This window comes from Leptonotus elevatus, chromosome 12 (genome assembly GCF_054856555.1).
Source record: "Leptonotus elevatus isolate MCC_2025b chromosome 12, RoL_Lele_1.0, whole genome shotgun sequence".
Taxonomy (NCBI): domain Eukaryota; kingdom Metazoa; phylum Chordata; class Actinopteri; order Syngnathiformes; family Syngnathidae; genus Leptonotus; species Leptonotus elevatus.
Window position 1 is genome coordinate 17,366,536 of NC_141250.1, and position 25,225 is coordinate 17,391,760.

A 25,225-nucleotide genomic window follows, 5' to 3' on the forward strand; every position below is an offset into this window, starting at 1 on the left:
GTATGCACACTACAGCTGTAACGACTTTAATTACGGTACATGCTACTTGTGAAGCAAAACTGTGCACTAGTTGGCTTCTGCATGCAACTAGTACTAAGGCGAAGCGCTAGATGTTAACTAGTAGACAACCACATGCTATTAATAAGCCAAGAACAATGCAGTAGTTGACCTCTATGTGACACAAGTAGTACCAGTGAACTGCTAGCTGTTAGTGAGTTATTATAAAAGTATAAAAGTTATATAAGTTAGTATAAAAACTAGTAAGACATTCAGTGCCCTAGCTAGGACAACTTTAACTACAATACATGCTACTAGTGAAAATAAATTGTACACTCGTTCACATTTCCCTGTGACTAGTATTACTAGTGAAGCACAGATGTTAACTTGTAGACAACCACATGCTATTAGTAAGCCAAAAACAATGCGCTTGTTAACATTTATGTGCTACTAGTAGTACTAGTGAACTGCTAGCTGCTAGTGAACTATGAAAATTAGTAAGACATTCAGTGCCCTAGCTAGGACAACTTTAACAACTTTAACTACAACACATGCTACTTGTGAAGCATAACTGTACACTAGTTCACATTTCCATGTGACTAGTATTACTAGTGAAGCGCTAGATGTCAACTAGCAGACAACCACATGCTATTAGTAAGTCTTCTAACTACTTTCTTGACTTTCTTCTTCTTCTTCTAACTACTTTCTTAACTTTTTTTCTTCTTCTTCTTCTTGTTATTAGCATTTATTCCTACTGCTGCCGTTTCACTAGGCTTTTGTTCAAAGGCTGCCGGCGGAACCAATCAATCTCTTGTCTGTCTAATGCAAAGAAAGACGATAACAAAAGCGAGCTCGAGTCCATTTATGGTTTTCGCGAGCTGCACAAGAATGTCCACAAGATGGAGCACAATCCAAAATGGAGCATGAGAGTGAAATCAGCAAACAGCAGTCACAGGACTGGCAATCGTTTACCTCATACGTCATCAAACACGAGTAACATGCACCTTTTTGTGCGCATGCGCTTTGGATCTTGCCCTGCAATGCAAATCGTATTATAAGGGCAGATTGTTTTAGGATGTTTAAGGGTTCGAATAGGATCCCAGACTGTTGTAAGGTCACAATCACCCTTGAGACATATTTATGTAATCAATAAAGAGATGTCAATCAGTTGTGAAGAAAATGGCAGGTTTTAATTTGACTTTAATCATCGAGCGCTGATGTATGAAACGCGGCGCCCAGCGTGAGACCGGCTCCGCTGACCCCCTTTTACATCAACCTTCATTCGCCACTCGCCGTTTTAATCAGAGCCGGCATGAAATACGCTCTTGTACGTTACGTCTAAGTTCGAATCCAATCTGACAAAATTTTCACGCTTTAAATACCCTCCACCCCGCTTAAAAGCCTATTAGAATATGCACAAATAGAATCCTTTAATTTTCTCATAAAAATGTAAATGACACAAAAGGGCCGATTATAATTAACGGAATTATTAAACATCAAGCATTAAAGTAAATGCGTCGTTGTTAGCAGCAGTAAAAACAGACGGCTGTACTTGTGTGAGGTCATCGTGATGATTCCCAGTCGTGTCGCTGTCCTGTGGCCAAAAGATGGAAGTGAAACGAGCTTGGCTGAAAGAAAAACATCCAAACATTGGCGCAGGTAGCGTAATCTGATTTTAGTGAACTTGATTGAGGCTGCAGGTAGATCTATATATTGATAATAACAAAATTCAATGTTAGTCATTTGAATTTAGAATCTAAATGTCCACTGTATCAAAACAAAAACTCCCTCAACTCACTTTAACATAATTCCTTGGCACCAATATGGTGTCTAAGCACTACTTTTGTCTAAATGAAGCCCCTCAACTCAATTACAGTAGGCCATTGGTGCCAAAGCACTACTTTTGTCTAAATGAAGCCCCTCAACTCACTTCAACATGCACCTTGGTGTGCCACAAGATGGCACCAAAGCACTACTTTTGTCTAAATGAAGCTCCTCAACTCAATTATAGTAGGTCCTTGGCACCAAAGCACTGCTTTTGTCTGAATGGAGTCCCTCAACTCACTTCAACATGCACCAAGGTGCCACAAGATGGCACCAAAGCACTACTTTTGTCTAAATGAAGCCCCTCAACTCAATTATAGTAGGTCCTTGGCACCAAAGCATTGCTTTTGTCTGAATGGAGTCCCTCAACTCACTTCAACATGCACCAAGGTGCCACAAGATGGCACCAAAGCACTACTTTTGTCTAAATGAAGCTCCTCAACTCAATTACAGTAGGTCCTTGGCACCAAAGCACTGCTTTTGTCTAAATGGAGTCCCTCAACTCACTTCAACGTAGTTCCTTGGCATGGAGATGCCACAAGATGGCGGCTGAGCACTACTTTTGTCTAAATGAAGCTCCTCAACTCAATTACAGTAGGTCCTTGGCACCAAAGCACTGATTTTGTCTAAATGGAGTCCCTCAACTCACTTCAACGTAGTTCCTTGGCATGGAGATGCCACAAGATGGTGGCTGAGCACTACTTTTGTCTAAATGAAGCCGCTCAATTGACCTCAACATAGTTTATTGGCAACAAGATGACGACAAATAAATACATAATTGCTTTGGCCTGACAGTAAATAAGTATTTTTTATTTTTTTTGCGGTACAAAAAAACCTGCTGCCATTTAAAGTGCCTCTCATTAACCCCAAATAAAGTTTAGCTGTTCTAGTGGGCTGTTCCTTTTCCCCCCTCAGTCAGGGCAGGAAAAGCCTACTAGAACATCTGAACCATTTAACACGAGTTAACACTTGCTCAATAATTTATTATTTTTGTTTCACTTCCCATTGTGGAAAAAACCTATAGAGGTTAGAGGTCATCTTAATGGAAGAAAAAGTTGTCAAAGAATTTATCACAGTCTCATTTCTTGTATGATAAAAACCTAGCATATGAACAAGGGTGTGTCGACTTTTTATATCCGCTGTATCAAACTATAAAGGACGTAAAAAAAAAACATGAAATGAAGAAGGGTCACCTTGATTGGACCACAGAATTAGCCAAGAGGAGAATGGAATGAATCTGCTTTTATTTTATGCAAATGAGGTTTGTGATGATTTAGATCAAAAAGAAAAAAGAAAGAAAACTGTGCTTATGTTCAGAAATCTCTGGTCTTAAGATCTTACGTTAAGTTAGGCAAAATCCAGTTAAAGCTGCGCCATTGGAGGAGTCGGGATTTATGGCCCCCCCCACAGTGCTGGAGAATGCTGCTTTGATTGGACAATGACGTGAAATCGGAGGCAAACAAAAGACTTTCTTAGCGGGGCCAGTCTGCCTGCATGCAACACATCCATCCACAGGCTCCGCTCGCTTCATAATAGGATCAGAATATTTGGAGAAAAAAAACGTACAGTTGTGAGATTTGCCTTTGTGGACCCCGACACCCAACCACCCCCCCCCCCTCTTTTTTTTTGTATTAGGCGTCACTGTACTGCCTGATTATATTTAAGTCGAGTGTGCATTTTTGTTATTTTCTTTAAGTAGACATGTCAGACCTTGCACATGATTAAATGCAGTTTTATGAAGTCAAAAACTCATTAATCCAATAGCTACTACAGTACATTTACAAAATACGTAAAATTTAATCTAACGTTAAAAAATATTTCCATTAATAAAATAAAAATGAGTATTTTGAAACTACATTTTACACAACTAACTAAAATAATAATACAGCAAAAACATCCTTTGTTTTCATCTTTGTCAATATCATGGATGAGCTTTCAGGCTCCATTTTAATTTTCATTAAATTTTCATTTATTTCGGTATTTCTGTTTGGCTGTACAGAAGAAGGAATGTCGTTTATGTTACTTCATTACACACTACTCGTATGACTGTTTTTTTTAAATTATTTTTTTTATCTTACACTCAACAAATACTCCATAATTACAAAAAACTAAAACTATGACTAAAACTAACAAAACTGAAACTAAACTTATAACCAAAAGTACAAATTAAAAAGTACCAAAATTAGATCAAGATTAATCATAAAAAAAATAATAATCCACCATTAATTAGACATGTAACCTGTACAACTCATTTGATATTTATTTTCAAATACATTTTTGAGAAGGAAGCAAAAAGAAATTGAAATAACATCATTGCATAAGTGTGCACACCCTCCTTTACCTGGGATTATGGCTGGTTTCAGAATTAACCAATCACAGTCAAGTCCACGTTAAATGAGTCAGCATTAAGCAAACAACTGCCACCACTAAAAGTGACTCTGATTCACCCCAGATACATTTTAGATGTTCTAGTAGGCTTTTCCTGACATTTTGTTTTACTTTCTAGCAGAATCCTGAAGGTTTCGTGCTGACTAACAACAAATGCAATTTTGAACTGTTCTTAATTCTCACCACCTTGACTTAGCTCCAGTTCCAGCTGAACTTGACACTTTGGTGATAAGCAGTTTTGTGTTTGTGCCAAACATGACCAAAAGGTTCAACCTTGGTTTCAGTGGACACCTTTCCCACATTTGGTAGATTTTATGGTCCAATGGGCTCCTTTTTTTATATCACAAAAACCTAGCATTTTAACTGGGTGTGTGTAGACTTTTTATTTTATCCACATAGTGATGTCGCACCCGCTACTCATATTGCACAGCATCCTGGGACTTGTAGTATCAGTGAAGTGAACAAAAGTGGGCCATACCAAAATTATTCTCAAAATAAAAGTTCAGTCTGCTTTTTGGGTTTTGAAGTTTTGTTTGAGGTTCCTGCTCGAGGCTCCAGTCCAAGCCGGGCCCGTCAGTCACCGCCCGACTGATACTGCATGTCAGTTGACCTCAGAGCTGCTCCTGCCATTTTCCCTCCAATGCAGACATGAGAGGAAACTGTGATTTTCTTTGTGGGCCAACTCAAGTGTTGTCTCTTTCTTCTCAAGGGGCCTTAAACTTGAACACAAGAAGACAATGTTAGAAAATGTCAATTAAATGTAGTATAAGTACAACTATTGGCAGGGGATCAAAGGTTTGAATACGGCCATTATAAAAGTGCTTTTTTTTTTGTGTGCAAAATTAAAACACTATAGTTATAGTAGTTAATAGTTAGACGGTATTTAAATACCGATTCAATTAAAATATATTGCTGATAAAATTGTTACCTAAATGTTCTACAAATCATTAAATGCATTCTACTTAAAAGTTAAAACACAACTGAACTGTATTTAGATGATTCTCACACTTCTGAGATTTAACAAGTAGCAACAGTTTTACCAACTTATTTCAATGAGCCATTGTGACCACTTGCAGAGGGGGGCGCTGTTGAGGCTAGGAAAAGATGACTTTCAACAGTTGGCACAAGTTTTTTTTCAAGCGGATTTTTTTTTTTCCAATGATCGGACACGAGAGAGAATTCTGGCATGCACAGAAGAAGGCTGACATGCTCAATGGAGACTCCAATGTTCGGACAATCCACCTGATTTTTAAACATACATTCACTTTTATGGGGTTTTCCACTGGGGGGGGGGGGGGGGCGGTTAGCAGATGATAGGACTAAAATGATACTTGTGTTAAAATCAAGTTCTTTCAGTGAATTATTATAAATCACTTTTATGCACCGGTTTCTGATAGTAAGTACACCCTTAAAACTGCTGGGTTAAAAAAAACAACCCAATATTGGTACCCAGCAGTTTTTGGGGTGGAGAAGTTTACTAAAACTTCTGTTCGAATATCATCAACAAGAAAAGGAAATTAAAAACACTTTGGCATTGTGAATTTAAAAAAAAAAAAAAATCATCTGTATCTTTGAAAATAAATACATTTTAGGATACAGCTCGTTTTGGATCACGTGAGATCGTGCAGTTGTACCAAAAGTATAATTAAGTATAACTTCTGTCATTTAGTACATGTACTGTTGAAATATTTAGATCTTAGAGCATTCATATTTTGAGTTTGTTAGTTTTTTTTTTTTTTTGACACAACCTAATTCAATATCAATCCACACATTGAAAAATCACATCTTGGCCCAAAAAAATCTCGAGTTAAAGTGGATTCTTTCCTCTTTGGCCCACCTTTCACGATAATCGATTTTGAGGGACTGTCAAAGATTCGTGCCGTCTTGATGCAGTTTATATTTGGCGATATCGATGACGCTGCGGTTCGATGCGATGACGTACGATTACGTTTGAACAGCCGACACCGACAAGACTCGTATTGTTCTAAACAATGCTTGAAATTGTCCTTTGGAAAAGCTGAACAAAAGTTTAAAAATAGATCAACCAGGCCCATTTAACACGCTTAATGAATTCTACGGACATTTGGAAAAAAAACTTTATATTCTTTATTCTCACATTGTAGTTGGGTCATATCAACAATAGCAAACCTTCTTAAGAGCATGCTTATAAACTTTACACGTTCATTCAACAAAAGCTATTAAATAGTATTTACAGGAAGGTGTGTGTGGGGGCGTGGTGGGGGGGGGGGGGGCAAATCTTTCCATTGAAGCTCTGTAAGACATATTGAAGTGATTTCAAACCTCTCTGTGGTCATAAACACAACACAGCCAGAAATGTTGCAGTGATGGAGCAAAACTGCTCACCCCCCAAAAGTATTGCACTAACTTTTTTTTTTTTCTCGTAGTGTTTTTGAACATGAGGGTCACAGAAAAAGATTCCTGGAGTCCTCCCGCTTGACGTGCTCGGCCGCCGCCTTGTCCACGCACTTGCTCCGCTTGTTCTGGTGCGTCTTGACGTGCTTGGCCAGGTGGTCGCTCCGCATGAACCGCTTGCAGCAGTCCGGACACACGAAGCGCTTCTCGCCGGTGTGAGTCCTCAAATGTCTCTGCAGCTCGTCCGAGCGCGTGAAGCTCTTGCCGCAGAAGAGCCAGTTGCACACGAAGGGCCTCTCGCCCGAGTGCCACCTCAGGTGCGCCTTCAGGTGCGACGTCTTGCCGTACACCTTGCCGCAGCCGGGGATGTGGCACACGTGCTGCTTCTTCTTGCCGGGTTCGTCGGTGGCGCCGGAAGTGGATGCCGATTGGCAGTTGGGGCAGCGGCACCTGCGGCAGCGGCGAGCGGTGGTCAGGGGCGACTTGGTGTGGAGGAGGGCGGCGATTTGCGTCTGGTACTGGGCGAAGTCGGCCGTGTGGCCGTGCAGCACCAAGCCGCGCTGCAGCTGGAAGCGGTGCGGGTGGCCCACGTGGTTGCCCTGCTGCAGGCTCCACCACGGGATGTCCTCGGCCGGGTTGGGCGACAGCTGCCTCTGGGCGAAGGCGGGCATGGCGGGCGGGATGGGGGCGGGCGCCGCGTAGCCGACGGCCGGCACGTAGGTGGGCGGGCAGGCCGACTGCATGGAGCACGGCAGCATCTTCACCGGCGAGAAGTCATACGGGTAACCGGGGTCGGCGGGCGGGGTGAGGGGCAACTCGTGAGGGGGGCCGAACGAGCCGAGCGGCTGCGGCTTGGAGGATAGTCCGAAAGTGGAGTTGCCGGGCGGGCTGGTATCGTTAGTCCACGGGTGGAACAAGCGCGACGGGGAGCCCAGCGTGGTGGGGTCGTAGGGGACCTGGAGGAAGTCGGGGGGGCTGGAGCCCGGCGGGTGGTGGTGGTGGTGGTGGTGGTGCCCGATGCGGTTGCAGGTGGCGGCCAGGAGAGCCAGCGGGGAGTGCTTGCAGTTCTCCGGGGAAGAGTTGGGAGTGCGGTCCTGGAACATGGAAGAGACATTTTTCAGTTTGGGTGGGGGGGGGTGGGACACTTGACATGGTCACTTCAATAGGTACACCACTACTTTCTGTTACAGTTTTTCTTCCTCATAAGCGAAAGAATGTAACATATTGTTCAATTTAAATGTAATTTATAATAGTTTGTCTGTCTCATTAGCTGAGAAATATACATATATTGAAGCAAAGCTTCTTCAAACTATATTTAAAGAACACAATTTATACTAGTTTGTCGGTCTCATTTGCTAAACAAAGCATTATAAACTACTCTCTTGACGATATAGAGAAGTTGTACACCAGTGATAAGATAAAATCAAATAGAACCGAATTTATATGAAGTTTCTCAGTCTCAGCTGAATGAGGTAATTAGCAGAAACGAATTTTCTTTACGATATACACTGCCAACTAAACCATCCATACAATTAAATACAGCTCAAATAAGAAACATATTTTTGTATCAAAGCAAGGCAAATGCCGTGGTTCGGAGTCACTTAAAAAAAAAAAAAGAAGTTAAATCCAGTTAATGTCGATTTTTAACAGCGAGTTCAGGGCAGGTGTACCACCAGACCAGATTGTCCGCTTGTCCCTCAAAAAGTTTTGACTTGAATTCCGACTTATTCTCAACTTTCTTACGATAGTTTGACGCATAAAAATATATATATATATTAAAAAAAAAAACATGTAATTATTTGTATGCGAAGAAAGTAACCCCAAAGTTGTTCCAAACGAACCTGCAGAAAAGCTTGAAGCGTCTCGTTCCGCAGAACAGCCACCGCTGCCATGGTCCTCCTCCGCCTGGGCAACAAACGCGCAATACGAACGCGCCCCAAAAAGTGTGTTAATTCAAAAAAAGTGTGCTCATCGGTGGTCAAATAAGCCCCAAAAAAAAAAAAAAGTCAGTGTGGAGCGAGCATCAGACGCGACGCCTTCCTCTCCGGCGGATCTCCTTGCACTATCTGACGCGGCGGCGGATCACTTGAGAGAACGTGATAAGCACTTTGGTGGGCTGCCAGCCACTCACAAATAAGATGGCAGACTTTGAAGTTTGCCGCTGTCCAATCATCAAAGAATGGCGGTTCTGTGAGAGAAGCAAGCAAATCCTTTGAATCCACAAAGCTGCTATGGTGTGTTTGTGGTGTGGGATAAAGGAGCTGATTATTAGCAAGGGGAGGCGGGGGAGGGAGGAGATAAAGGCGGGACAATTAATGAAGTAATCACTATGTGGGAAATGTATATAGACAAATAATTGGATTTTCCCCGATCAAAGCCCCCCCACATGCCGCCCGGAGAGCCCACCGTTGGCTGCCCCAGTCATCTGATCCGCTTTTTGTAATTAAGGATTTGTAGTAGAACTCCGAGCCACAATGTGACATTGTTATCTCGGGGGATCTCCGAGAACTCGATGGGGGATACATCAAGTGACTTGACACCGCGACTTTTTCATATATTCAGCATCGGTGTCTCTGTTCTGCTTTGCTGTTTTACACTTCAGTCGTTTCAGTCGCGGGGCTTTATCGCTTTTAAGATGTATTCAGAGTCATTCGCTCGTTCCCCTACGCCCGAATTCCACTTTTACTTAATTATTATTCTCCACTAGATGGCAGAGGTGAGACCAAAACGACCGGGATGAATCAGAACATTCGCAAGCACGCCCTCTTGTGGTATCTTGGGACTATGTTGAAGTGAGTTGAGGCGCTTCAACAAGTCATCTTTATTTATATAGACAAAAGTAGTGCTTTGCTGCCATCTTGTTGCCAAGTCACAGGCTACAAAGACGTCCGTGGCGGGAGTTCTCCTTTCGCTTAGTGATGTCTTGATTAAAAAGTCATGTTGTCAGATCTTGAGCTGACTATCTAAGGAGCATTTCCCCCCCCCCCCCCCCCCCCAGTATTGTTTTCATAGTTTTATGGAGTGAAAAGTACTTTTTCTGAAACAGAAGATAAAACTTGTATAGATGTGAATATCAGCTCCGTGATGGTTATCGAGCTTCCCCCAGCCGAAACAATCACTGTACACTCAACTAGTTTGGAGAGGCAGATTTTTGAATTAGATGTGTTCCTTTGATGGGATTAATGTTCTTAGTCCTCTCCCACGGCTTTCCACACACAGTCATGAGGGAGAGATGGGGGGTGGGCGGGAGTGGGGGGTCCTGCTGGGCTGGAGCCATGTAAGCTACAACTACAAGAGCCGCGTCGTCGTCGCATATGGCCGAGCGAGATGAAAACGAGCGCAGATTAAGCTTGTTTACATGAAGTCGAAGGCGACATTTCGTAAACATTTGGCATGGGAGTGCCTGGTGACTTTTCTGTGAACTACAAACATGGGTAATGAAAATCCATATATTGTTGATGATAGATGATGATTTTTCACCCAAGATTTGGATGAGGAGTCATACAAGATACGATTGAAGTAGTTGAGGATATGAATTTCTGCAGCTGAAAAGGAGAGGAAATGATTTTCGGGAGGCAAAAAATGCTTTCGGTCGGAGAGTATTGGATACTCAGTGGTGCAATTTTCTCATGCCGCGTCACTCAAAAGTCCTTTTAACTCTGCATTTTATTGTGTCTGGGTCATCCGATTTTGGTGTTGGTCTCTCTTAGAACTGTTATTTTTTGCTTCTTTTTTTTTTATGGGGGGGTGCTGTACCGAGTTCTGAATGCGTTGAATGTTGCACACAGAGGTGGCAAATCCAGGTCCAGAAAGTAAAATCCCTGCCACAGTTTGGTTTTAGCCCCAGGTGCTAGCATCAGGGGCTAAAGCCAAACTGTGGTAGGGTTTTTACTTTCAGGGGCGAGCTAGCTAGCTGCCCAGCTAGCTCCTGTGGTGCTCATTTGCCTGCTATGGAGCTAGCTAGCTAGCATCAACGGCTAGATGCTAGCTAGCTAGCTCCATAGCAGGCAAATGAAAACCATGGGAGCTAGCTAGCAAGCATTAATGGCTAGCTAGCTAGCATCAGGGGCTAACACCAAACTGTGGCAGGGTTTTTACTTTCAGGTGCAAGCTAGCTGCTAGGGAGCTAGCTAGCTAGATAGCTAGCATCAGGGCCTAAAGCTAAACTGTGGCAGGGTTTTTCATTTCTGGACCTGGATTTGCCACCTCTGGTTACACATCAAATAATTGGCCTTTGGGATTTTTTTTTTTTTTAACAAAATAAAAAATAAAAAGGGATTCCCGCATATTATAGTAGCGAACGTATTTTTATAATTACGTAACTATGTCATATGTTTTCCTCTTCCTCTTCCACTTCCATCACTTGAAGCTTTTGTGCTTGTCGTTCTTTGCCAAATATTCCATGGAGATAACTCGGGTCTGACTGATTATTCGGCTCTTTTAAAAGAGGCAGATTTATTTATTCATTTTTACATATTTTCGTTTCACGTTATGATTCTAATGATTATTTTCATACATTAAGACAATATAAGGCTTTAAATCCACTATCAGGCCTGAAGAGTGATGTTTTCATATGATCTTGAATAGATATGAAATTGAAACTGCTATCAAATGTGAGCCTCTCCGCTCGAAAAGCTGCGTTTGGATCATACATGTTAAGTACATTGACTCCGCAAACCAGCAAATAATTGACATCTTCCTTTGAGCAAACACTTAAATTCAACTTCTTACATTTTCATGCATTTCAATGGGACTCCAGCTGAGGGATGGATTTGGCCGGGCAGCGCTTTGAAATAGTTTGGGGAGAAATTCCCCGAGTGTGCGCTCGACACAATGTCCGGTGCCCGAGGTAATCGACTTGCGGAGAACCTTTACCGTCTTACGGCCACGCTTCAACTTTGACAGGGTCACAACAGTCGTTGTTCGCTCGAGTCAAAGTTTGCCTGGCGCATACTAAAAAGCAAAACAGGGAGTCGGGAAAAGTCTGAATGGATTCAACTCTCTTCTGATGTATTACAACTTACGATTTGTACTTTGGCCTGAGGATTAATTGAGCAAAACCAGAAAAACTATTTCCTCCATAATATTCAACAAGTGCGCATCTCTTTGCTATTGGTCTTGGACATAAAAGGCACAAATAACAGCGAAAGTGTGTTGCCCCGAAGACAGATTCATTGTGTAGTCTTGGCTTGTGGCAATCGAAACAATGGAGATTGCGAAAACCTCATCTAAGAAACAGCAGGTGGCAACTTCGGAGGGTGTTATCATGACTCTTTTTTTCCAAAATTGAGAAGAAAAAAAAAGGCACATTAACAACCAAATCACAAGAGAACCACGTTTATTTGTGCCATATAAAACATCAGTTTTGTCATAAATAAATACAAATGTGCAGGAGATGTAGTTTGTTGACGCTTTTCGGTTTCAGGTCGACTTTTGCTGGCGAAGAAGGCAATCTGCAGAGGAGAGAGAGGGAGGAGAAAAAAAGAGATCCAAAGTCATGTTAGCCCAAATCACCTGCATACGTTTTCACCACCAGCGTCTGCTTAATGTGATATTTAGTGTGAACTCATATATTTACATTGTGAAAAAAAATTTGGGGAGGAAAAAATAAAATTAAAAATTGAATGGGAAATGGTTTAAAATTTATATGATTCCAAACAATTTTGTCTTCCAAAAAAATCGTCTTTTACCAGAGAGATGCACTCCCTAATATATACGTATAGGATGACTTGCTTGCGGCAGTTTTGATGTCTTCAAAAAAAAAAAAAAAAAAACTGAACATTCTGTATTATCTGCTATGAGACTCAGCTGTCGAACTTTTATTCTCTTCTTCGACAAGAGATATGGAAGTTTAGAGGTGCGAGGGTGGGTATCTCACATCCTGTGTGAGAGAGGAGAGGGGTGTGTTGGGGAGAGAGAGAGAGAGAGAGAGAGAGAGAGAGAGAGAGAGAGGAGGGCGGGCGGGGTGGGGGGGGGGGGCAGACGCTGGAGGCTACGCGGTACTTGAACCGCTATAATGGTGTCTCGTATGAGAAAACATCTGTGAATTTCCTCAGTGATCGACAACAAAGTGGAACTGGGAGCAGTCACTCAGCGGACCTTTGAAGTCGCAGCCTGACAGAAAGCCGTCATTGTTCGCGGCCCCCGACGCACACAAACTCCAACTTTGGTCTCCCTAATTTCCCCCCGCAACGCGATACAAGTCCCCCCCCCCCCCCCCCCCACCTCGCCCTCTTGCGAGCCTATGAAGTGGGAGATGTGTGCATATTCACCAGCAAAGAGCAATGCGCGGCTTGGCCTGAGGGTCACGTACGGCGGGACGGGGTCATTGTACCTTCCAGCAGCCCACCCTGGATGCGATTAATCCCACACTAAAGAGGGGAACCCGCAATGGACACACTAACAGTTCGCAGTGGGACCAACGGTACGGCAACGCACCTGAAATTGACCTTAAATAGCATTTTTTTTAAAGTAACATTTTAAGTATCAATATCATTTCATTCATGTACCCAAATTGGTAAGCGCCATGACAATCTTGCCCTCCACTATTTTTTATTTTTTTAAAATCTTGATTCCAGTCCAAATGTTACTCCCCCCCTCCCTCCCCTTTGGCTATGACAACTTTTCTGTTACGCATCCCCGGACCAAAACAAGTGGGCGGCGGTTCTCACACTGTTACCCGTCCAGTGTTTATTCAGTGGCAGCTGGTCCGCTCCATCTGGGAACGCAGCGGCGGGGCAAAAACAAAACAGGTTCCACCTTTGGCCATGCCAAGTCTGCTCGTGCCCTCCTCGCTCTACAAACGGAGAGAGGCTAATCGCAATTTCACGCTCTGTTTTGTCAAGTCCCTTTTCCAGCACCGGAGGCAGCGAGAAAACTTTCAAGTCAGTGAATTTCATGGCCTGCAGGGTAGCAGCTTTTTACACACTGCTTCTATTGTTTTAGAGAAGTGGTTGGCAAAGTGTGGTCCGAGTACCGCTAATGGTATGTGGGCTCCCTCTAGTGGTATGTGAACGAATCGCTGAATTAAATTCGGATACACGATTTAAAACGCAAAACGCAAATAAACATATTAGAATGGAGCTTGTCAGTAATCACCCAGCTTGTTTAATAATTTTAATTAGGGGTAATTAATCGCATGACTTCAATAGTTAACTCACGATTAATCGCAAATTTTAGATCTGATCTAAATGTATATTAAAATGTATTTTTTTTCCTAAATTTTATACTTTTGTTAACATGAAAGTGGATTTTTTTTTTAAACCAATACAAATATGGCTGCATCTTTTAGTCATTGATACAGTAATTTCATAATAATTCATAAAATTTAGTTAAAATTCAAAAAGATGTACTGTATTGTAAAAACGTGTGATATTGATTTGTGTTGAGGTCATTTTGCCTGCCACTAGATGGCATAATTGAATTTGTAAGACGTTGGTGACAGCTCAATGCATTTTTCTTTTCATATTAAGAGCGATCTAATCTTAAACATGAAGTAACTTGTGAAATTATGCACATTTTTTAAAATGGTCAAATACAACTTGACCCCATACTCCACAAATATAATGTATTATTATTAAATTTATTACTGCCAAGTTTAGACGTGGACATGTCTGCTGTGTTGCGACTGGAATTCCCTCATAGGCTTTCCAAGTAAGGGATGGTCATTTATCGCTTTACTTTTACTATACATGTTTAAGCACAGTTCAGTTGTACATGGTTTCATGTTATGTACAATATATTTGCAAATATATCAAGTTCAAGTGTGTATGTAAACAGACAATATATCACATGTACGGTATTCATTTTCCTCCTCGCTTAACAGAGGCACTGAGAGTAGTTGTGAAACTCTTCTTTGTTTGTGGCCACATGACTGTATTATACTGCCTCTGGTGGCCAAGTCATGCACACCAAAAGGCACCACTGAACTTTTAAAGAAGAATGCCTTCTGATTTTTTTCACTGCCAAGATTAGCAAGGAGGAGCAAACTGTTATGGCCCATGAGCGTTTTTTTATTTTTTTTAAATACCCGTGCTAATGTTAACAAGAAAACGGCACTTGGAAGCCCCTCGACTGACTGCAGGTGTGAGGAAGCTGGAAACAAAAGCCAGTGTCACCCTAATGGCATCTTTTGTCATTAGCAGACCTTTGATGCACTCAACAGCTTCTTTTATCTCCTTGTTGCTCGACGCCTCTTTACGCTCCCCTCTCTCCGCCCCGCTCCGACACTTTCTTCATTAATGCTGTCTGCAGGCAATGTTCTTTCGCTCAGAGCCCTCCACGCACATCTGGCATCCGGCTGACGCTCGTGCTTGTCCGTTTATTCGCTTGCGACCATGAGGCAGCAAAGAGCATCGCAAAAATATCTGCCTTCATCCGTGTCATTTCAACTATAGTATGATCTCACAAAAGTGAGCACACCCCCCTTGCGTTTTCCCAAAACTAATTGTTGTTTGGAATCAAGTGAAAACGTAGATCAGTTCATGTAAATGGGTCCAATGCTGACTTTGCAGCGACGTTTGACAAGTTAGCATTTCATCCAATGTACGTCGTCGCAAAGGATTTGGAAATCTTCCTTCTTCACTGGGGTTTGCTCATAACAAGGACGTCTAACACAATCCAGTGTGATGAAAATCGGGCTCATCTGGATATCAAAAGCAGGTAAACTGCATTAAAACAGTGTTTGAAAAGGCTTCACATGAAACGGCGGTATTCAAACTCTCCCTTTGAACTGAGAGGATATAGAGACAGGACAATGTCGGCCTAATCGCGTCCTCGCTTTGAAGTAAGACATCACTATTAGGTGAAAAGGTAAGTATGATTCTTCACAAAAAAAAAAGAAGAAGCTTTTCATCATTTGTTAAGGCCGCAGCTCCATCAAGGTTGTTGGAAACTTTGGATGGAAGTGTTGGGGAAGGAAATGAATCGGCGCCGTATTGCATGCGAGCTGTTATGAGGAAACCGTTGGTGAACGTATAGCTGAAGTGCATAGAATAGCGCCGGCAGTAATGGAAGCCATATTAAAGTAACATCCTCTCACATGCCAGATGTGGGCGCTTTTAATGAGTTAAAACAAGAGGGGAATACGGTTTTATGATGACGTATTAAAAACCCCCGAAATGAAACAGGTGTCTTATTTAAAACTGTATCTCTCTGTTCATCTGCCAAAGGGTGCAAACATAGAAGCTTCAGCTCGCAGCGGTGGGACGCAACAAAGTCCAGTACTTAAATGTTCTTCAGCAGTTCTTTCAGGTATCTGTACTTTACTTAAGTTTGTTTCTTTGCTAACAACTTTTTAATTTTACTCCCCATCTTTAAAAACTCCATCCATGGCCTTATTTATGAGAATGACTTCCTGTAGCATTATTTAAGCTAATTTAGCATTTCATTTGTTAGTTTACAACGTTAGCAAAGCTAGAGGATGCGTTGTTGTTTGAATAGAATAATAGCCAAGCTTACGCTAGCTAGCTTTTAAATAACAGGAAGTGACATGCAGCATGAGTCTCTTAAGCACTGCGCAAGTTAATAGAAGAAAGAAAAAAAATGTTTGTGTGTGGAGAAATGTTTTTCTACATTGAGCTAATTTAGCATTTAACAAAGCTATGGGAACATGTTGCTTTGCTAGCATAAAATTCGAGCAACATTAGCTAGCTCTTAAACGACAACATAACATGTAACAAGATTTTTTTTTCTTTTAAGTACAAGCACTACGCAAGTTGATAGAAGAGGGAAACTTTTTTGTGCGGAGAAGTTTTTTCTAATTTAAAATCTTGTCGTCAGTTCATAGAGCTAGCAAATCTAAGGGAACACGTTGCTTTGCTAGCATAAAATTCAAGCAACATTAGTTAGCTCAGAATAAGAAAAAAAAAATCTCACTGTTTCAAAGTACAAACAACACAAGTTAGCAGAAGAGGGAAATTATTTTGAGCAGAAAAGTTTGTTTTTTTACTGTGACAATTTATCAAAATTAATTTGTACTTTTGTACTCAAGTAAAATTAAATATTGCTTTAGTTTCTGTACGATTCGGTCGTTTTGAAACCACAGAGCTTCCACTGTTTTATTTTATTTTTTTAACACATGTATCTGTACTTCTACAGAGTATGATTACGTTTGCCATCTCTGTCAACACGCCAGAATCTTGTCAAAACAAAACAAAACAAAAAAACTCCTGACCCTATTTCATAACATTAGCAGTTTCACGTCACACATTCATCTATGACGCCTCCGCTCATTTTCTCTCATATGCTAACACAGGCAATCATCCAGGGTGTTAATTTGGCAGCCAAGAAACTCCCACACTGGCGCTGTTTGTCACTACGTTCCAACCTTGTTATTCAGAACCAGTGGGCCTATTTGAAATTCTCTCCGTGGTAGAACAGGGCCAAAATTAATCAGGGAAGCATGATCACACTTAATTGATTCAGTGTACTTTTAAGATGCACTACAGGGTGCTGGGGTGACCTATTTCAGGCTGCTCTTCAGAGGAACCAACGATCCCAGCAAGGGAGTAATTATTGCAGCCTGTGTGAATACAACCGGAGGTTAAAAAAAAAGAAAAAAAAAAGCTTCTGAACTAACTATGACACCACCATTATAACACTGCTAGTGGTCTGCACTATTACGCTTTGACTTAAAAAAAAAATTGATTTTTTTTTTTGCCTTTTTAAATATGACCATGAATCGAAATGCAATTTAATTGCAGCTGCCACTTTCCAACACTGGAACTCAAAGAAAGAAAGAAAAAACTAACAAGTGCATAGAGTGGTACTTTTGACTTAACGGGTTTAAAGTAGCAATCTTAATAAAATATTTTCATAACCCTTCTGATGAAACATCGACTCAAAACTAGTTGAATGGTACCCTTGCCATGGCCTGAGGGGGCCGGTATCATTTTTACTGGCACTAAGCAACTTTGAGGAGGACGGTAGGAACACTGCCACACATGAAACTACAAATGTGTTGACTCCTTTATGGCGTACGTCATTTCCCCCTTAACCCCATTCGTTACAAAGACTGAAGTCAATTTGAATGATGTCGACGCACTGAAAATAAAAATGACGCAATGCGCTTGTCCTCATGGGAAACGTGGTCTTCCTTCAGGCATAAGATTACCGCTTTTGTCCATATGCCGGCGCCATAATCAGCATAAACTGAAAAATTCCTTAGTGTTTCTCTAAGTTGTTCTGTGGCCATGTTCGGTACCACTGCTGGGTTAAAAGCAACCCAAACTGGGTGAAATAGCTAACGCAGTGCTGGGTCCAAAAGGGGCCGCGCCAATACTGGGTTATTTATACCCAGCATGTTGGGTCAAGATTTTTATCCATAGATAGAGAGATGCATGTACAGCTTTCGTAATAAGTTATACGTTGTCTTTCAGGTTCTTATGACATGATCAGAGATGCATGTGCAACTTCAGTGTCATTTAACTTTAGAACTTCTAATTATTACCAAGAATTAAAGTGCTCAATTTCTTTGTTGCCTATTTGTTCTCATTCTTTTGAAGAGAGAAAATAAAGTGCTTGTATGTCCGTACTGCTGTCCAAAAGTGTTAAAAGCAGTCGGTTGTAAAGGCACTGAGTCTGCGTTTGACCTCCGCAGTACTAAAAAGTGGAGTTGGGTGATCACCTCAGGCCACTTTAAACCCGAGCTAAGTGAAGACGGCCTCGCTATCGAGGCAGAGCTCTAATGTTTTCCCCTCTGAATATAAGCAAGATCAGATCCTCAGTCATACCACCCTACTCTTCCTATTAAGATCAAAATCTCCTTTCAGGCCCCCGGGTGTCAACAAAGAGAGATACAGTAAATGATATGCAAATTGATAGAGGGAGGGAGAAAAAAAAAAACGACTCGCCAGGCCTAAATTTCCAACACACAATTTTGAGTATTTAGGGAGGAATTCGCAGTGAGTTTGGGCGCCATCCGGTTGGTGATTCCACGGCTGAGGGGTTGAAAGCTTCTCTTGACTACTGAGAGATCTCAGTGAGAAGAACATGTGCTGAGAGTTTTGAGCTTCAAAAGGATTTGTCTTCGGATCTGTGTTAAGACACTCAATGTAATGCTTTTAACACCAGTGTGTTGGAAGCCTTGTGTTGCAATGATCGCAGAAAAAAACCCCCAAAGTGTTTTCTAAATTGGTTGAACTTGTTTTGCTTGATTTAATTATGTCAGTATTTAGAATCATAAATTGTAGCAGTGAAAAGGAGCAAGGGCTGTGTTCATTTGTACTTCGACTCAATAGAAACGGAACAGATTAAAGTGGAAGTCAACTTTAAACATTTTTTGACAATGATATGTTTATATGTGACCTCACTAGTCTAAACACGACATTCTGATTAATATTACATTTGTGGAATATGAGTTATGAAGCAAAATCTAGCCGTTTTTATCCATCTGAGCGGGCGGCCATTTTGTCATTTGTTGTCGACTGAAAATGACATCACAGTTGCTCAGGGCGCGGGCAACGACCAATCACAACTCACCTGTTTTCTGAAGGTGCGCTGTGATTGGTTGTTACCTGAGACCTGAGCAACATTGATGTCATTTTAAGTCGACAGCAAGTGGCAAAATGGCCGCCCCCTGAGACGGATAAAAGCGGCTGGATTTTGGAACATATTATTTCCCCCCCAAAAAAATTCATTTCAATTGGGAAAGATGAGATACAATTCAATAAATAACGTACATAATGTAAATAGCATTTTTTTTTTTACATAAATAAAATTATTTTTAGACTTAGCTACTACATCTATCACAATCTAGCGCAAACATTCTTACATTGTGATTGGATGGTCGAGGATGCGGAGGCGGAACTTTCGCCGACTTGCGCAAAGGCTAAAAATAGACTAGCTTTAAAATAGACGTAGACGATGGCAGCGTCCAATCACTGACGTCATTTGATTACGATCTCAAAATTAGCATAAAATGCTAAATATTGCCAAATCTAGCTAATCAGATCAGAGTTATGTGTAGCAGTGTCCTCACTTTAAGACAGTCATATGACATACACTGGTTTGCATATGACTGGTTTATATATTTTCTTTCAATACAACTATTTATTGTAAACTGAAGCCCCCCCTTTTCATATTTGATTCTGCTCGTAGCGAGAGAATTACTGCACCGAAAAATGACATCACAGTCTAAATGTGATCTATAAGCGAGACGTCCCTGCAGACTCTCTGCGATCAGAGAGGATTAACAACCAAAGGCGCCGTTTCTGCGCCGCCGCCGCCGCATGGCCCCGCACGTCCAACGAGAAGGATGTTCTTTGGAGTGTCTGTCTTACCGGCTGACGCGATGTTAAGGCTGAGCGTCGGCGAGAACGGGCGGGCGGGCGGGGGCCGGGCTCTCGTACTCTTCTTCGGGGATGGACTCCACCGTTGACAGTAATTTGTAGTACTCATCCTCTCCGTCCAGCACTTTGATTTGACTGGAAGGAAGACGACAGGTTGGGATTTGCGTTACAGTCAGCTGTCATCAAAGAAAACCGGGAGAGTTCGTAATCGCGATGCGCGCCGCTGTGTCATTTATAGAACAAATTCAAGTCAGACCTCGAACAATTAGAATTGTCATGCTGACAAAGCCGTGAGATGCATCTCTCCAATGACGCGGAGGAAGCTCAAACGAAGCTTGTTATTTCGGTCGCTCCATTTACATTACAAGACAACAACTCCATTCGTGGCTTCTCCAATTCCACAAAGGGCCTGCTCTGTTTCGAGCTGCTGCGCGCCAGTAGGAAAGCAGTTATTTACCCAAGTTTTCTGGGCTTCCTCTTGCTCCCCTGGTAATCCAGAGTTCTCTGAGGAAAGGGCCAAGAGCACACAGTCAAAAGATGAGCCGAGAGTCATTAATTTTTAATTCAAAGTGATTTTGTGTTGAATGCGAGCAGATGCTGATAATATCAGAAGTCACAGCATAATTTTTTTCCCTGATCAAAGGGCTCAAGTGAGTCTGATGAAGCATGCATCTTGCTCAGCTTTGATAAACCGCATCAATTATTCACCGTGAAGGCAGACATCCTGACATGAAAGCAACAGATAAAGAGCATAAGCACATGTTCAAGACAAGAGGCGCAGAGACGTCGGGGAGGGAGGGGGGGGGCTCCAGGCTCTGGCACAGGTAGCTTTAATTGTATTATCATGTGCAACCAAAGTCAGACAAAGGCCTTTAAGGACATTTTGAACTCACATTTAGCTGGTTGTAGTACAGGCTGTCTTCGGGGCTGTTAAGCAGCTTGGGCTGCTGGCCCCGCCGGCGAGGGGTCCTCTGCTGGAGCTTCATCCCTGGACCTGCAACAGAGGAAGAGCAGGGCGGGGGTCCAATTGAGCATTAGCGTGAAATCCCCTAAAAAACAAAAAACAAAAAAACTAACGCATCAATGTGAGCATGACGACAGAAAAAGAGAAAACAATAGCGGTTCAATCTTGACATCAGATTCAATTGCACATGAACGTGCATGTATTTTAGTCATAGTCATATTTAACGGGTAGGGAACCATATTTGGCAGCTTAACGGTTGCTCAAAATGGAGCCTGCCTTACACATCGTAGTATGTTACTTTATAATTTAGTCTCGAAGAATATGGAGAAAGATTATGATAGTCGTGCACAGTTATAGGTCAAGTCAAGTTATTACAAAATACCATTATAATATTAATAATTAGGGACCAAGTTTATGGATTTTTTTTTAGGTTGATGATGATTCTGATATTAAGCAGAATAAAATTCCATCAATTACTTTCAAAAATATATCATAAATAAAATAACTCATTTTTGTATACTTTGCCCTATAGTAATTCTTTAAATTTATGGAGAGACATAGGGAAAAAAATGACAAAAACGAGATTTTTTTTTTTGCGTTTGAATATCATTATCTTTGTCTCATGTTGTAATGATCTACCAAAAAAAAAAGAAAAAGGAAAAAAAAGGAAAAAAAATCGGCCAATTTTTTTTTTGTCGGCCAATTAAATCACACTAACAATGATGAAAGTGCCCCAAATTTAAAAATAAATAAATCCTAAGTTGGGTCACTTTATTCCAATTTGCCACTGTATTTTTGACTCTCTTACTTCAATAAGAAAACTACAATCAAACACATTAAATTCCACTGGTTGAAAATCGCTTCAAGTCGTAAAGATGAAAAAGATATGCTTCACGATGTCTGCTATCAGAATTGTCTTGAAGATTTTTTATTCCCCACAACGGCTCGATTAAAAGTTGCGTCAAAACCAGACTGTTTACACCTAAGCCTGTTATTTTGTTCATCCGTCCACTCGAGCACACCTCGCGTGGGCATTTACAGGTTACAAAAGCTGCTAAAGCCAGACACTTTCACAATAAAGCATTCATATTTAATAGCAGATAATGTTTCATCTTCTTTGCTGACATTCCGCGCGGGAACGTTTCTTCATCGCGGCTTGGCCTCTCTCTACCTTGACGAAAGCTGAATTTGCTCTTTCCATCTCAACGCTACTTTGTACTCGCTCGGAAGCGACCTCATCACATCTCAGTCATATACATCAAAGAGCACCCACGGCCGACACTTCTCTACCTCCCCCCTCTATCTCTCCACCGGCTTTTTTTTAATGTTAGTCAAAGCAGCGCTAAGTTTACTGAAGTCATGCATTGTAAACGGCCAAAAAGTTCATGTCAGCTAACAGCAAATCTTTTTTTTTCTCTGCCAGCATCCAAGGTGCACACCATGGCCCCCTTTTTAGTATTTACTACTGAAAGGATATGGGCACTGTAAAGAAAAGAATTGACATGGCTTGTCAGCAGGAAGTTATACTTAAAGCCTCTTTTTGACTCAATAGTCTTGACCAAGTTTGTTTGAAAAACCAAACAAAAAAAGTCCGGTTAAATATAGGCCGCTGGTCTACTATTAATAATTCCAAAATGGGTTTGATAAGCAAATTACTTATTCCCCTGAAATTGCATCAAAGTGCTCAATCGCAAATAATGAACTCAGGAGTCCTTGAACAAAGCTGGAAAAGAGGATTATAATGTAGCAGACTGCATACTCCACAGTCCCTTGTTTTGCTTATCTTTTTTTGTTTCGTTTGTGGACACACAAAAAAAGGAATATAAATGATGCGATTCCTTGTGCAACCCATCCTCCACTTGAACTCATTAACATTCTGAATGCTGAATGCTTTACAATAATAAAATTGCAAAAATCGGGTGTTGATTTTATTATTGGTCTGTGCCAAAATATCAAATCATATACAAACTATTAGTTTTGGTAAACACATAGAAAGATGGAAGATCTATTTTCCGCTTTTGACTCCATGATAGCCTTCCACTTGGCACTTTTTTTTTTGCCATATTAAAAAAAGATTTCACTCACGTTGGCCGTTTCTGTCTTTCCAATTATTCAGCTTTAAAGTGGTTAAAAAATGAGATGTTCTCTCTCGCCCCACTTCACTGTCAACTGTCAATCAAATGCGTTTAAGTCAGTGCTCGCAAGGTATGGCGCTAGCTAGCTAGCTAGCTTACGGGCTAATATGATTCCAAACGACAATGACCATGAGCATGGTTGTGCCCATTTGTAGGTTCACATAACAGAGATGCATGAAGAAAGAACTTTTGAAGATAGTTAGCCGTTTATGTTAGCCTGAATAGCACAAACAAATGTAACACTTTAGAATTTAAATAACGAGACCGAGCTGTTCTGTCCAAGAATTTATTTTTCGTTTTTCTTCTCGGGTTGCTAGCCCACTGTACGCCGTGGTTTCATTTTCATTTTATTTACTGTTTATTTGAAAAGGACAATAAATATTGATACACTGGTACAATACCTGCGTAAATGTGCCGCAGTTAGCATACAGCTAATTTACATTCCCATACCCATAAAACATAGACAAGTAAGAAAATCCTGCATTCTATTTCAAACAAATATCTGAATTCACTTTACAGGGTCTTTCGGCTTATTTCTATGTTTTGTATATTTAGGTTGAAATGTTAGAATTTAGGCTTTGGTGGAACAAACTGTTTTCCCTTCTTTTGACTACAAAATAGCTGACACCGATTCAACGGTGCCTCTGCATCCCACATGATTAATCACCAATCAGCTCCACAAGGCTTACAAATCAAATTTTCTGACTTATTTCTTTAAAACAGCTTGTAGATGTTTGATGATCATCGTTTAAAACCGTCTAGAGCAATCGTTCAGACCTGCGGTTGAAGCGAAGTAATTGCCATTTAAATCCCCGTTAGAATATTTTCCCTCAAAGTGTTGGGCAATAATCTTTTGGCTGGCTCCTCCGCATCGCCATTTATCCATTTCTGACCCGCAGCGATGGGAGCGTGCAGCAGATCAGAGGATGGGTCAGGCTTCCCATCTAGGCACCTCTCTCTGGGAAATCGCTGCCATTTGATCCAGGCGAGCCCCAGAGGAATGCTGCTCGTGCAGATAGAAGGCAGGCAGGGATGCTGCCAAGCTGGCTTCTGGCATGGCCTCCCTGCCTGGACACACGCGGGAGGTCAGACGCTGGCTGACACCGGCGAGGGTTGGGATGGAGGGGGTGGCGGGGGGTCCTAAATGATGCCGGTGAGCGTTTGCCGTTTGGGGTGGGGAGGGATAATGGCGGACTGGGAATAAGGAGGCAGCACTGTTCATACAATATTGATTCCTCTCTATCAAAAGAAAGCCAGCAGAGTTCCCCCATCGTACATGTTGCAAATGTTTGCCGGGCGGGAGATAAAAAAAAAAGCTCTTCTGGAGAAAGGTATTCTTTTCTTTTTCAAAGAGCCGCAGTTGACTCACATTACATCTCTAAATGCCACTCGGAGATCTGTCGAAAATCCCAAACGCTCCTCAGAAACAACATGAAAGGGACGCTAAAAGGGATTTTTACTGGAATAAATTAAAAGATGTATTGATTTCCTCTTTAACAATCATACACTGGGATCACCTGATCACACTCGGGATTTGTTTATTCATTTGGGGCGGGTGGTGGGCTGGGAAGGGGTAGGAGTGGGCAGAGACTCCAAAAGGCAGATTATAAGGAAAAATCATCAGTGGGGGGGGGGGGGGGGGGGGGGGGGGGCTTTTGATGTTTGATGTCTAAATGAAGCACGTGTAACCCAACTGCCTCCTCTCTCGAACGCACATACCCAACGCGAGCATAGCACATGTATTTATTTTTTTTAAAAAGGGGGGGAAAAAAACCCCCAGGTCTTTTTCATCAGCTGCAAACAACAACAAAAAACAGATCTGAAGTTAAAGAGATTTTCCAGAACGTTGCCGAGCGCCTGAGATTTATTATCCCTTTTATCATTTGGGACAATAAACGTTAACTCATGTGCTTTGCATTAGAAGACAAAATGATCAAGTCCTCCTGCAGATAATGCCGGGGGGGGGGGGGGGGGGCTGTGGACGGGGACGGAGGGGGAGTTCCTGCATCTGTTTTCACTAACGCGGAAGGAGGATGTTGTTACTTACATCCAGCTTTTCACACTGAAATCAATCATCTCCACTGACAACAGATATGGAACATAAGAAAGCCCTCAAAGAGCGGCTGCGTGGGGGGAAAAGTCTTTACAGAAGTCGGCCATTAGTAGTTTGACATAATATATGCAGTTTGCGATCGAGTAATATGACTCAAAAGGTAAGCAGGAGGGCGGGATCATTGAATAACAAAGCTGGCTGG

General features: G+C 41.7%; 2 protein-coding genes across 5 annotated transcripts in view; both read right to left on the minus strand.

Annotated features, from left to right (window-relative positions):
* Window positions 1-6,291: 6,291 nt before the first annotated feature.
* On the minus strand, window positions 6,292-8,807 carry sp5a (Sp5 transcription factor a). The gene is made up of 2 exons (XM_086091341.1): window positions 8,424-8,807; window positions 6,292-7,676 (listed from the first exon to the last, which is right to left on the minus strand). The coding sequence occupies exons 1-2, from the start codon at window positions 8,472-8,474 to the stop codon at window positions 6,633-6,635; spliced, it is 1,095 nt and encodes a 364-aa protein (XP_085947467.1). The 5' UTR covers window positions 8,475-8,807; the 3' UTR covers window positions 6,292-6,632.
* A 3,096-nt stretch (window positions 8,808-11,903) lies between these two features.
* The window catches only part of myo3b (myosin IIIB), a 76,883-nt gene continuing 63,561 nt past the window's right edge, over window positions 11,904-25,225 (minus strand). For all 4 annotated transcript variants that reach the window (XM_086091837.1, XM_086091839.1, XM_086091838.1 and 1 more), the window contains 4 exons: window positions 20,765-20,865; window positions 20,329-20,375; window positions 19,863-20,006; window positions 11,904-12,035 (listed from right to left, as the gene is read on the minus strand). In XM_086091837.1, the coding sequence (XP_085947963.1) occupies window positions 19,877-20,006; window positions 20,329-20,375; window positions 20,765-20,865 (278 nt within the window). In that variant the 3' untranslated portion in view covers window positions 11,904-12,035; window positions 19,863-19,876. The remainder of the gene's footprint in view (window positions 12,036-19,862; window positions 20,007-20,328; window positions 20,376-20,764; window positions 20,866-25,225) is intronic.

Excerpts from the sequence above, each read along its gene's own strand:
- sp5a (XM_086091341.1), bottom strand. The coding sequence starts at position 8,474 with ATGGCAGCGGTGGCTGTTCTGCGGAACGAGACGCTTCAAGCTTTTCTG. Across the intron at positions 7,677-8,423 it reads CGCTTCAAGCTTTTCTGCAG|GACCGCACTCCCAACTCTTC; the intron begins GTTCGTTTGGAA and ends TCCATGTTCCAG.